The 13184-nt window shown below is 34.2% G+C and overlaps 2 protein-coding genes across 3 annotated transcripts; one reads left to right on the forward strand and one right to left on the reverse strand.

Moving 5' to 3' along the window:
- Positions 1–266: 266 nt before the first annotated feature.
- On the forward strand, positions 267–3659 carry LOC142628089 (protein HHL1, chloroplastic). 2 transcript variants are annotated; one of them, XM_075802060.1, is made up of 6 exons: positions 267–620; positions 1734–1871; positions 2484–2570; positions 2731–2778; positions 3027–3185; positions 3296–3547. In XM_075802060.1, the coding sequence occupies exons 1-5, from the start codon at positions 351–353 to the stop codon at positions 3171–3173; spliced, it is 690 nt and encodes a 229-aa protein (XP_075658175.1). In that variant the 5' UTR covers positions 267–350; the 3' UTR covers positions 3174–3185; positions 3296–3547. The 2 variants fall into 2 exon arrangements, with proteins under 2 accessions (XP_075658175.1, XP_075658174.1); XM_075802059.1 differs by having other exon boundaries at positions 270–620; positions 3027–3169; positions 3296–3659.
- Positions 3599–12786, reverse strand: LOC142628088 (tryptamine 5-hydroxylase-like). The gene is made up of 2 exons (XM_075802058.1): positions 11829–12786; positions 3599–4392 (listed from the first exon to the last, which is right to left on the reverse strand). The coding sequence occupies exons 1-2, from the start codon at positions 12741–12743 to the stop codon at positions 3766–3768; spliced, it is 1542 nt and encodes a 513-aa protein (XP_075658173.1). The 5' UTR covers positions 12744–12786; the 3' UTR covers positions 3599–3765.
- Positions 12787–13184: the final 398 nt, after the last annotated feature.

The following is a 13184-nucleotide window of genomic DNA, read 5'->3' on the forward strand; positions in this document are numbered from 1 at the left end:
TATATATATATATATATATATATATATATATATATATATATATATATATATTTATATATCTTATAAGCCTATTTGATGAAAAATAAAAAATTTATGAGAGAGATCGTGATCATGAGACCAATGACATGGTCCCTAATGGGACTGTATAATGGTTGAGGCCTTATCATCTGCCACGTGAATGAATGATAATGCTCCGTGTGTCTCACCCCATTCCCTGAGACATCTCTGAGCGCGTGTGGATAAGAGTCCTCGGACGTAGTTGATGATTTGTCCCCCTATCCACCGCGCAATACAGAGTAACCCCATTGAACAAAGACTCACAGAGAAACTGCGAGTAAAGTGAACCAAAAATGGAAGTGGGCATGTCTCTGAACGCGCTGGTTCGGCTTCCCTTATCGAATTCTAGGACACACGAAGATGTGTTAGTGAAGCATTCACTGTTCTCTTCTAGGACTCTGACCCAGAAGCCTCAGCAGAGGCAGAAGCACATATTGGTGGTTGAAGCAAAAGGCAAGAGAGGAATGCAAGCTCGTCAGTTTCAGAAGACTCCACCACCTTCCTTGCCTAAGATTGAAGATGATGGCAACCCCAGATTTGTCATCTTCATCCGTATAGCTAATGTGGGTTCTTTTTTATCTTAATCTTTTTTTCTCTCTCTCTTTTTTTTTTTTTTTTTTTTATATGTGGGATAGAGAAAGTTATGAGCTTGGTTTTGTTTGATTGATGCCTGACATAGCTGATAGCTTACTGACACGCTCAATTGAATATAATTCTGGGTTTCAAGGTTACTGGCTTTTCCTTTTTCTGAGTAACCAGACGAAGCATGCCTGCATGATTCTATTGTTGTTGTATGTTCATCAGATTTTTCATTACTCTAGTAGATTCATTGAAGGTTCTTTAAAATTTAAATCCACCAGCTGGGTTCTAAACTTGCTGAGGCCTGCAGTTGGAGTTAATTTCATGACGATTGCATTTGGATTTGAGAATATAAAATCATGGAATTTGAAAAAAAAAAATTACTAGTATAAATTGCTTGATATAAATTTAACACATGTTGATGTGAACTTTGAAAATTTTAGTTACACAAAAACACTTGTGATATACTGATGTTATGGATTTGAAATGACATCTTATGCCTAGTTATTTCAAATGTACATATTGATAAAGCTCAAATTCCTCCGTAAATTTCATCAATAGAAAACAATTTGACATTTCATAATCTTTTTCAAACTAAAAATTGAAATACATTTCTTTCTCTTTATGTACTTCTATCCAAACGAACTATGAATTTGATATATTTTTGGCCTGCTAAGATCTTATTCTTGGTTTCTTACACTCTGGTGGATTGTGTGTTTGCCAATTTGTTTGTTTTGTTGACAGTAGTCTTCTGTATAATTTATTTTTCTCTGTAAACAAACAATACTAATTTCCTTACTCTATCCTCCTTCCGATACTTCATTATTGTACTTTTCTCCATGTAAACATGATTTTGACCTTAAAATTATCCATATGTAATCAAGGTTGTCGTAGTGGGTTTTGGTATAATTTAGTTATTTTCCCCCTCTGCCCATCCTCTAGTCATTGGCCATGGATTTTTGGTCATTGTTTTGATATTATTTACATTTTAAATAAATTTTCGTCTGTCTCTATTATAATATTTTTTTTTCAATTGGAATTATAGGACACATTTATTGAGCATATATCAAAATTCAGATTCTTGCTATTTTGTACAGGTTTATCTTTGGTATCCGCTTAGTCTTATAACAGGTGGAACCACTGCCAAAATCATGGTTGCAGCTAAGGATAACTTTCTAGGGAAATACATCTACAAAGATACACTTGATAGAAATCTCGCAGCAGTTATTTACCGTGTAAGTTCTGTTTTCACTGAGATCTTATCTCTAAATTGCTACTAGCCATTGGATTCAAAAGTTAACTGTTCAGGAAAACATAATAGGGTGTTTTTATTTTTTATTTTTTGTATGTGAGGGGAAAGAGAAGGGAAGGAGGGGGTATGCATATCATATACTTTCTTATCTTTTCTCTTGTTATTCCTGATTATTAACCATTGATATAAGCATTTTAATCAAGAGAAGAACTCAACTGCCTCTGTAGTTTGTACATGGTGAAGCTTGCAAAAATTGTATCATGTCTAATTTATTGTCAATTGCAACAATCTGCAGTGATGCACCCAAAAACAACTCACACATACCAATGTTACACACTTTGGAATGTTTTTTGTGTTTGGAAATTTGCAATTCTGAGTTGAGATCTTTGCTACCTCTGCTGCCAAAATTGAGTCTGATAATAAATTTTATTCAGCTAACCAAATGTGAGTTTTAGTTTGACAACCGTATCTTGTAATTGATATTTTTAGGCAAACAATTTCATGTATTGCGCACCACATTTTCTTCTATAGTAATTCTCTAGTCAATTTCCTTCTAATTTTCTCCATGCTGACCACTGGTGTATGATTGCAATAGGATGAGAAGGAGATACAGAAGACAGCATTTAAGCAGTATCGTGTATTGCGAACAGCTACTGAGTTCAGATATGGCTACAAACTAGTGGTAAATATGCCTAATACCTCTACCCTATATTATATGATCTCTATTATTTATGACATACATTTGTAACTACATAATTACATACATTTGTGTTTTGCACAAGTTTGTCAAAAACAATTCTGCCATCCTTTTGTCTCAAGTTGTAGGAGTGCTGAATATGCAGGAAAATGGCAATTTGAGAGCTGCTCTTTCTACCACAGATGTTATTGAGGTGAGGATTGGTGTTTTCCTTTTTCCAGTTATATTATTGTCCCTAACTTAATTTTAGAATTTAGAGCATCAAATAAATTGTCAAACAACTTAAGATCTATGCTAGTGGACTACAATTTACAACGAGTTCAGTTAGAATCTAAATACAGTGAAGATCTACAATACCTTTTGCAAAGTTCTTTTTTCAAGTCAGAACTGACCTTTTGTGGATTCTGAAGTCTCTTTTATAATTCTGGATCAAATTTTCAGCTGCCAACAGAAGATCAGCTCAAAACAGTTCTTGATAAAGTGAAAGACTTTTTTGGGGATGCAAAAGAATCCTTTGGGAAGCTGACAGCTCTGAATTCAACCACAACAGAGGAGTCAGAGGAAAAGCCCAAAGACGCAGCCAAGTGAGTTTAATTAAAAGTAACATCTCTATTGTGGTCATGCATAGGTTTAATTAGCTGAAGTTTTTGGTTCTTCTCTCAGACATGAGTCCTTTCAGTGCTTTACAACTATAATAATTTTGTTACCAGGGTAAAAGGCTGAAGGAAAATGCACCAGTTGGTTTCATTACCAGGCTTAAAGGCTGAAGGTGAAGACACCATTTGCATGACATATCACATTGGTTATTGGTTCAGTGAGTTCCACAACCCTGCAATTTTCGCAGACTTGTGCACTACAAGGTGGTGTAACAAAATTTTAAAGCCTGGTACTGTTTATAGTATTGTTTAAATGCAAATTAGGCTGTTTTGAATCATATATGACATACCTCATAATGCTTTCAACTTTTTGGAGTTCGGTTGAACTACCTTGTGGGAAACTGGCAGCTTGGTGAAAATGCTGCTTTCCTTATATTTTCTTAATAGTTTGATAAAAGAGTGGGGATTATTGGGTGTATTTTAGTACAAGGAACTTTAATAAAACACTCGGCTGAGTCTAGGAACCACAAGAAATTTACAAAATAGACATTCTTGGGAGTACAGTAAGATACTGCGAAGTATCATCAGCCCTTGAACTCATACTGCTTATTGGCTGTGGGGACAATAACAATAGCAGTCTTTTTTCTTGTGGCAAGCCCAAAAATCTCACCAAGGTCCATATCATCTGCACCAACCCCCTGAGGTAATGCCCAATCAAAATGATACAAGAGGCGAGCCAATGCAATCTCCACAGTGGCTAATCCAAAAGAATAACCCGGACAGCCTCTCCTACCTCCACCAAATGGTAGAAACCTGAAATCTTGATCCTTAACCTCAATGTTTTTGTCCATGAATCTCTCAGGATTGTATTCCAAAGGATTTTCCCATGATGTTGGATCCCTTCCAATTGCGTAGGTGTTGATCAGAACCCTAGTTTTTGCAGGTATTTCATACCCATCCAGATTACATTTCTCCATGGATTCTCGGGGAACCAGGAGAGGGACTGGTGGGTGCAACCGCATTGTCTCTTTTATCACAGCTTTCAGATAATTAAGGTGTTGAAGATGGCTTTCTTCAACTTTTCCTAGGCTGGATACTGCATTTCGAACTTCATCCTGTGCTTTTTTCATTACCATGGGATGTCTAGCTAGTTCTGTCATTGTCCATTCTAGTGTTGCTGATGATGTATCAGTACCGGCAACAAACATGTCCTAAAAACAAAAGAAGTTTGCATTGGATGAGACGTCTACTACACTCCTATTGCTACATAAACAAAAACAAACAAGCCTAGAACAAGTCAGAGGAAGAAAACACTTTTGTAGGATTTTCCTTGAAAAGCATGTAGAGTTGTATGCAAATCCATTTTTCAAAAATTTCACGAAGCTTCACTTGTTTCAACACATTAATGTTTTCCAAAAAAATGAGCTATTTTTCAGAAAGTATTATTTGGAAAATTGTATCATTTTCCTATATTTGGTAGTGACCTCAAAATGAAAGAGAGTTGTTTTCAATAATTTTTATATTGTCTCTTAACTTCCTTTATTTAACAGGGCGTGTGATAAAGTTGTTTTTTGGAAAATTTTAGCAGAAAATAATCTCTTTACAAATAAGTCATATTTTTAATAGATTTTCCATTAATCAGATAGTTTCCTTTGAATTTAATTTTTCTGATGCTACCAAAAATAGGAAAATACGGATACTATCTTTACTTTTTATTCAATAGAAAACTTTTTTTTTTTTTTTACAAATGACTTATTTTATGAAAAAGGAACTTTTTTTTTCTAAAAAATTAATTCTTTTTCATATAAAATAGCCAAAAATGATTGATATTGTTTGGCTAGCATGAAAAATCAATATTTCTTATAATTTTATATAAGCAGAACCATTTATTCACAAGAATAGACACCAAATAAAATAAAATTATATGGACAATTTGGGAGCCTCAAATTAAGAAAAAAAAAAAACTTTGAATTTAGAATCTTCGCAAAATTAAGTGGGAAAAAAATTTATTTGATAAAAAAAGAAATTTAAGTCAATGGTGGTCTATCATTAAATTGATGGTAAACGACAGTCAACAATCAAGTCGTGGAGAGAGAGAGGGAGAGAGAAGTTATCATTGGGAGAATTGTTTGTGGTAATTTTATTTATAGTTATCTGTTGCCTTTGCAACTTTTAAAAATTATATTAAAAAAATAAAAATAAAAATCTCACTTTGAAATTGATTTTTTTTTTTTTTTTTTTGCTCTATTGGACTTATTTTCCATTGATGTGCATTTAGAAGTAGAAAAGGTTTTCCACCGAAACAAAATTGAAAATTAAGGATATTATTTTCAATTCTATAAAAAAAATGGTAACCTTTTTTTTCCCACCATGTGTGTTCATGATTAGTAAAATAGTAGTATTACTTACAAGTACTATAAGTTTTACTACATTAAAAACCGATGTGTCACAATCATATAAAAGCAATTCAAATATTTATTTATGAGGTAGTTGACGTTCATTGTTATTTAATTTGTAAGTTTTGTACAGTAAAACTTGTAATATTTTTAGTATTTTTCTTAATAAACTACATTTTTACAACATTATTTCCTTTTTGAGAGTATTCTCTTATCACTTTGGGAGGATATAAATGTAGAAAGTATTAAAAAAACACTGAGTCTAGAGACATAACATTTTTTAAGGGAAATTACATTTTATTCCCTCTAAACTATGATTCATTTTACACTTACTCCCCTTAAACTATAAAGATCACACTTTACCCACCCTCCCAAAAAAAAAGTTTAAACATTGTTATACACTTACATTCATAAACTATGCAAACGCACACTTTACGCCCCCTAGACTATAATCCCTTTTACAATTACCTCCCCAAACTATGACTCATTTTACACTTACCTCCCCAAACTATAACTCATTTTACACTTACCTCCTTAAATTATGAGAATGCACACTTATTTCTTTAAATTATTACTCATGGGATGTGGTGTAAAGTGATATACGAATAATAGTTTAAGGAGGTAAGTGTATAGTTTAGGAAGGTGTTGATGCCCATTTTTGCAAATCCATGAAGAGGAAAGCCCAATGAAAAGCAAGGCCCAAATGGCCCACCAAGAAGACCAAAGAGCAAAAGAGGTCTAAAGGAAGAAATGCATGGGAAAATGAGCTGCAGCAATACAAATCTACCGCAGAATATAGTTCTTCAGCAGAATGACTTCGGCAAATGAAGATAAATTGGGCCCAAGACCTTTTTGATCCATTCATCATTATTTGACCCAAAAATGCCCAAATCCTTTTGTATAAAAGAAATAGGCGTGAAAGTTAAGATAAAGAAGCACGATGAAAATAAATAAGGAATAGCAGGAAGTGTCAGCAGCAGGAATCACGTGAAGGAAAGAAAAGTCAAATCTAAGGAAATGACAAATGCATAAGACAAAAGGCACGCAGTAGGCAGAAACAGAACAAATCTGCTACGACAGAAGCGGCGTGGGAGACAAATCAGAAGACAACAAGGCAAGCACAGAAGGGCTGGGGCACCACTAACCTGTATACAGTCAATACAAAGGAGGTGGGCCCACAGTCAAGGAGATTCAGAGAGTGTGGTTTGGTGGTGGGGGGAAAAGGGGGTCTATATTTGGTTTCCTGCCATAACTTCTTTTGAAAAAATGCCTTGCTAGGATGGTATCTTACCCAAAAGAAGTAGTGGATGATTGAGACCATCTGATGCATGCCATAGAGCTAGGTAAGGAGGTCGCCCAATCCCTATCCGTTTGAACCTAGAGTAGAAGTATACAGCAAGAACAAACAAAAAGGAATTTTGTCGTGAAATAAGAAATGGTGCAGCAAGCACAGTGGTCGAGGCAACCAATGGGTTAGTGGGTGGTCTTGAATGGATGCCCACAAGGAACCAAAAATAGTTGGTGAAGTCCTAAGGGTAAAAGAGAGAAATCTCATTGAATTAGCTCACTATAAAAGGAGTTAGCCATGGATGAAAGGGAGGGAACCCAAAGAGATGGGAGGAAGGGGAAGGCAGTAAGCACGGGGGAACCCAGAGGTGAGGGGGACGGGAGACCCAATGGGAAGGGAACCCAAGAGAGGAAGCACCTACCTAAGGGAAAAGACCCAAGTGAGAAAAACAACCTACGGCAAAAGAGTAGAAAGAAAACTAAGAGTTAAAAAATAATAATAATAACGGAGAGAAAGAAAGAAAGTGATAAAAAGAAGAGAGAAAATGCGGCAGGAATAGGGGCATGCATCAATAGACCATCTTTTCCCTCTCTCTTAGCAAACCTACTCTTTGAAGTCTCCAAAAAATAATAGCTAGTAGCCATTTAGGCCTATTCTCCAAAATGCACAACTTTGTTGGCAAAAGCTTATAACAGGAGCCTATAACAAGGTTGTTCAATTTCGGGTTTGGGTTCCTTCTTGGTTTACTTATTCTATGGGAAGACTCAATATCTAATTTTGATCACAAATATATTTGATTTCACTCATTAAAACTTATATCTGTTGTATTTAGTTATCCTGCTATAACACGTTTTTTATCATGTCTGCCACCGTGTTATCTAAACTTTTCCTGCCGAAACTTTCTTCTTTATTTGTTGTTACGTGTTTTACTTCTAACCCATTATCCTGCCATAAGTATATATATACATATATTTTGTTTCTCACATTCTGTGTATACGTATAAGTATATTTATGAATATACGTATGTATATATTTGAAAATATGCTAACCCATGTAAGTTAACACTTGCTTGATTGGTATTTTCCTTGAGTTTTAGATTTGTTTGTGTGCAGGAAGTAGAAAAGTATTTCTGCAGAAAATGAAGAGTAGTCATTCGCAACAGGCAACTTTATTAACACAGCAGAAAGCTTAACTGCACGGCAAACAGCTTTATTAACACAGCAGAAAGCTTCACTGCACGGCAAATAACTCTATTGCACGGCAGAGAGCTTTACTTCACAACAGACAGCTTATTTGCACAGCAGAAGACTTTACAGCAAGCAGTTTTACTGCACAGCAGACAGTTTTACTGCATATCAGAAAAGTTAGGCCTGCGGCAGAAACTAGAGAAAGGTTCTCTCCAAATGAAAGAGAGGAATAAGCCCACTTCACAGCGTCTTCCTTAGGACTTGGACTCATCATTTGCGCACAAGCCGGACCAAGGAGGGTTGCTATTGGACCGACCCCAACTCCCTGATCCAGAAAACTTTGGGTCTAGTGCAGCAGGAGGCGGCCCAGCCCAACATTTACAAAAAAGGCCCACACAGAAGGTAAGTGTACACTCATATTCACTTACCTCCTTAAATTATGAGAATACATGTTTGTTTCCCTAAACTATGACCCATAAGATGTGGTGTAAAGTGATACATAAATAATAGTTTAAAGGAAATAAGTGTGTACTCTCATAGTTTAGAATATAAGTATAATATGGGTAACAGTTTAGGGGGTAAAATGTGCATTCCCATAATTTGAGAGGTAAGTGTAAAAGGAGTATAGTTTAGGAGAGTAAAATGTAATTTTTCCCATTTTTTACAATGTTTTCATAATTGGTGACATGATGTGTAATAAAAGTTGTGTTAATGCTAGACACACGTAAAATTGATGTCGCTTCAATCATATAGAGCATGTCAATAGTTTAAAAATGTGTATGTGTCATGTACCTTGTATCACTCTTAGAAAAATTTTATTGCTTCCCTCTTTAATAGGCGTCTTAGAGCACTTGCATCAGATAATTCAAGAAGAAAACTAGCTCTATTAATCAAGTTAAAGATGTGTAAATTTACATAGTTAATTTACAAAGTTGCTATAGTAACTATGTAAACTTACATTGACATTATTGATTTTGCATTTAGTTTTTTATTTTATTTTTTCTTTGCGTATCCCAATGATGAAGAGAGAGAGTGGATGATGGTTATTATGCGCGAAGAAATAGGAAAAATTTTAAAAATAAAGATAATTTGATATTTTAATGAAAATAGAGTTTAGAATAGATAATTTAGGGGACGTTTGGTATGGAATTTTGAATAACAATTTTTAGTTTTTAAACAGCATTATATGTATTTTCACACACTTTTTTACTCACGTATTTCAAAAAAATTCAAAAAACGTTACTAGAATGACGTTACCAAATAGACCCTTAACGTAAGATTTTTGAAATGTTTGTAAAATGAAAAATGTAGGTTCTTATGCTAAAATAAACACAATTTTTTGTACAAGTTAATGTAAATGCTCTTATTTTATAGGTTTGTTTGGTCGCTCAAACATATGTGTCTTAAATTTAAATGGTACCCTTACTTATAAAAAGTACAAAGTCTAATAACTATGAAGGTTTTTCCTTCTTTGGGTTGTTCTTTGAGTGGGTTTTTTCTATTTGTTTTGCTTCCAATTGTCTAAGTTGTTCTTTCTCTTCTTTAATTTTCTTGGGAAACAAACAGAGTTGTCTGGGTTGTTCTTTTTCTTCTTTAATTTTCTAGGGGAACAAAACAAAAAAAAACAGCAAGGGTTACATTGGAAATGATTTTGAAGTTTGAAAAGTTGATCATGTGTTTGAGAAGTTCAAAAGCTTAAGCATAAATTTTTTTTTTTTTTTTTTTAGAGATAATTACAATATACCATTAATCATATAATTCAAACCCTTTTTTTTTTAGACCACCAAGCACTTTGTGCATGAAAACATGCCAAAATAGTGTAATTTGCCAAAAACAAATAGTAACCAAATTCAAATATAAATTTGAGACAATTTTTAATAAATATAACTCAATTTATTCCTTGGGTAATTACTATCAATAATTTGGTTTATTATATGGTACCAAAGCACATATAGACTAACATTTCTTTACTCAAATAGCAAGATTCATTTTTTTTTAAATCTATCAATCACATTTATTTCCAATTTCATATTTGAATTGTGTGAATGCAAAATGATGAGCTTTTTTTTTTTTTTTCTTTTGAGAAATAAAAAAGTTAACAATTGCCCTTAGAGTATTAGTTAACAATCCATTTTTGAAAAATTTTAATATCATTTTTATAGAAAATGAAAAAAATTGTCAAAACATTATTCACTTTTTTCTTTTATTTTCCTATAAAAACTTTCTTTAGCTAAATTGTTAACCAATAGCTTAAGAGTACTCATTAGCGTAACCCTTTAATTATTAGTGACAAATTAATTTGTAAAGACTATATAGAAAAATTTGTAATAAGGTTCAGTTAACAAGTATCCTTAAAACATTAGTTAATTAACTAGTTTAGGAAAGTTTTGATATCATTTTAATGAGAAATATAAAAATTGTCAAAATAATCATTTTTTTTTCTTTTTTCCATAAAAAGTTTCTATAAAAATATTTTCTTAATTAATGCCCTTGTATACCCCCAAGACATAGGTTAAGGTATATTTAACTCTCCATTAAACAACGTCTTTATACCATTTTCAAAATTAAGTCAAATTATATATATATATATAATTCCAATGAAAGTGCAAGCTAATAAAGTAATATAACAACTATATTTTATTTTTCAAAAAATGAGTACTAAAACCTTTAAATCTAATATTTATTATTCCCTAACGTGTTTCGTTAATCGTTAGAACACTTGTTATTTAATTATTTAATTTTTTTTAGTAGGATTATTTAATGGTTATTCGAAAAAAACAAAAACGGAAGAGGAAGATAATTGTAATAGGGTGAGTAACACAGTGGGCCCAAACACCTTATTGCCACTCAGTCATGCCACTATTAACACAGTGGTCAGCACAGGTGTTCTACCAGAGCACTTATTCAATTAATTTGATCATTAATTTCATACTGCCCTACCAATTATAAAAGTGATCAAGTAGTGTCATCTTTAATAGAAAAAGGGAAAGTAAAACTGTAAAAGAACTGAGTTCTGAATTGTGGTAATTTCCAATTTTTTAATAATGGACAATCTTATTTATATCATCTTACGTGAGAGAACTAATAGCAAGAACAAACAAGCGATGATAAAAACTTGATTAGGAAAAATAGCAGGACACACTTGAAATACTGTCAAGTCACAATTTCTAACTTGAAAATCGTGATTTTAATTATTAAGTATTGAGAAAGAAAATTAAACCTCGATTCTCTTATCAAAAAAAAAAAAAAAACGGTTGGCATGTTATTATTTATTAATATTAAATTTCATTTAGAATGCATATAATACATATTGTACATGCATACCTTCTACGTGCACTTCTTATTTTAATTATCGACGATTACTGGTTCTTAACTTCTTCACGACTTTCTAATAATTCTGTTTCGAATATTAAAAAGAATAAAACCTCTAAGGTTTGAGTTATATACGTCCGCCTAGATCCAAAACATATCAAAATTTACCAATTTAATCTATAATTATTGCGGGATTGGAGAAAATGAGCAATAGTTTAAAGTGCTAAGTTGAATTTAAGGATTAAATTAATCAGTTTTGAAATATCTTTAACCTTATTCGCCTTAGCTTAAACCTGTACGTGCTGACTGTATTTTCGGAGTTTAGATGGTTTCGGCATTCTATATCGTCTGCAATTTTAATTTTATTCTTGTATTTTCATGTTGTATATAATATGATTTTTAGAACATTAAACCAATGCCCATATCATAAAAAGAGGAAAAAAGAGAGAGAGAGAGAGAAATACCAGGACAAGAGCTTTGAGATTATCATCTGTAATGGGCACTTCCAAGTCCTCACGTTGTTGTACTCGAAGCAAAACGTCAACGAAATCCTCTTTACCACTTCTCACACCTTGTTCCTTCACATGTTCCTCTATAATTTCTTCACAAACAGCTCGCAAATCCTCCAAGTTCTTTCTCAACCTTTCCGTGTACCCACTCAGTGAGTCAACCCAGTCCCAACCCGGGAAAAAGTCGCCCAAACAAAACCCAGCAAACAAGGCCTGTGTCTCGGTCAAAACTCCAACCAAATGACGCTTCTGCCCTTCGTCCTCCCCACTCTCCTCCTTAAACCTCTTCCCAAACGCCACGCGACACAGCACGTCGTTTGCCAGAGCGAAAAACATCTTACCCAGGTCGAGTTCGGACCCTGACTGAGCCGACACGGAGCCCAGCAACCGATTCACCTCCTCGTCTCTGACGAGTTGGAACGAGCTGACCCGTTTGGAGCTGAGCAACTCGGTGACGCAGATCTTCCTGGCTTGGCGCCAGTAAGGACCGTAGGGAGAGAAAGTGACGTCTGAGCAGTTGAAGGAGAGGTACTGAGCGGAGAGAAGGTTCGGTCTGCTTGCGAAAACGTGGTCGTGGGTTTTGAGGACGAGTTTGGCCAGGTGAGCTGAGGAGACAACGATGGTGGGGACTCGGCCGAGTTGGAGGTTGATTATGGGGCCGAGTTTTTGGGCGAGTTGGGCTAAGGAGTGGTGGGGCATGTCGGTGAGGAGGTGGAGGTGGCCGATTATTGGGAGGCTTGGTGGTGACGGTGGTTTCAGTGACTGTGACTGTGAGCTGCTCCGCCATTTTTGTAGGTTAAAGATTAAGAAGAAGATGGAAACAAGTAATAGAAGTGAGAGAAAGAGAGATTGTGAAGTAAGAGACAACATTTTGTGCTTTTGATGGGAAAGAAGGTTGACCAAGAGGGAGGGCTATAATATAGAGAGAGAAATCAGGAAGAGAGTTACGTAGGAAATAGAAGAACCATGGTAAAGTAGTACAAGTTGAGATCAAGATAGATCTCATAAAGAATTGGGTCAATATGTTTGACAAAAAGTGTGCTTTTCTTTAAGACTCACGTGCTTTCACATCATTGATGATTTCGTACCTGTCAAATGGTTGATCGTGCTCTCATGAGTCTCATCAGCTCGAAAAAGAAAATAAAATATAAACTTTTGGCGTAAATGCTTAGTTGCTATATTTTGATTTTTTTTTTAATTTTTATATTTTATTTTTATCATTTTTTAGTCTTTAAATCAATTTACGCAAGACATTTAAGTCTTTGAAGCACTATTCTATCTGCCAACTAACAGTAAAAGTTAATATGACTG

Source organism: Castanea sativa, chromosome 3 (genome assembly GCF_040712315.1).
Source record: "Castanea sativa cultivar Marrone di Chiusa Pesio chromosome 3, ASM4071231v1".
NCBI lineage: Eukaryota > Viridiplantae > Streptophyta > Magnoliopsida > Fagales > Fagaceae > Castanea > Castanea sativa.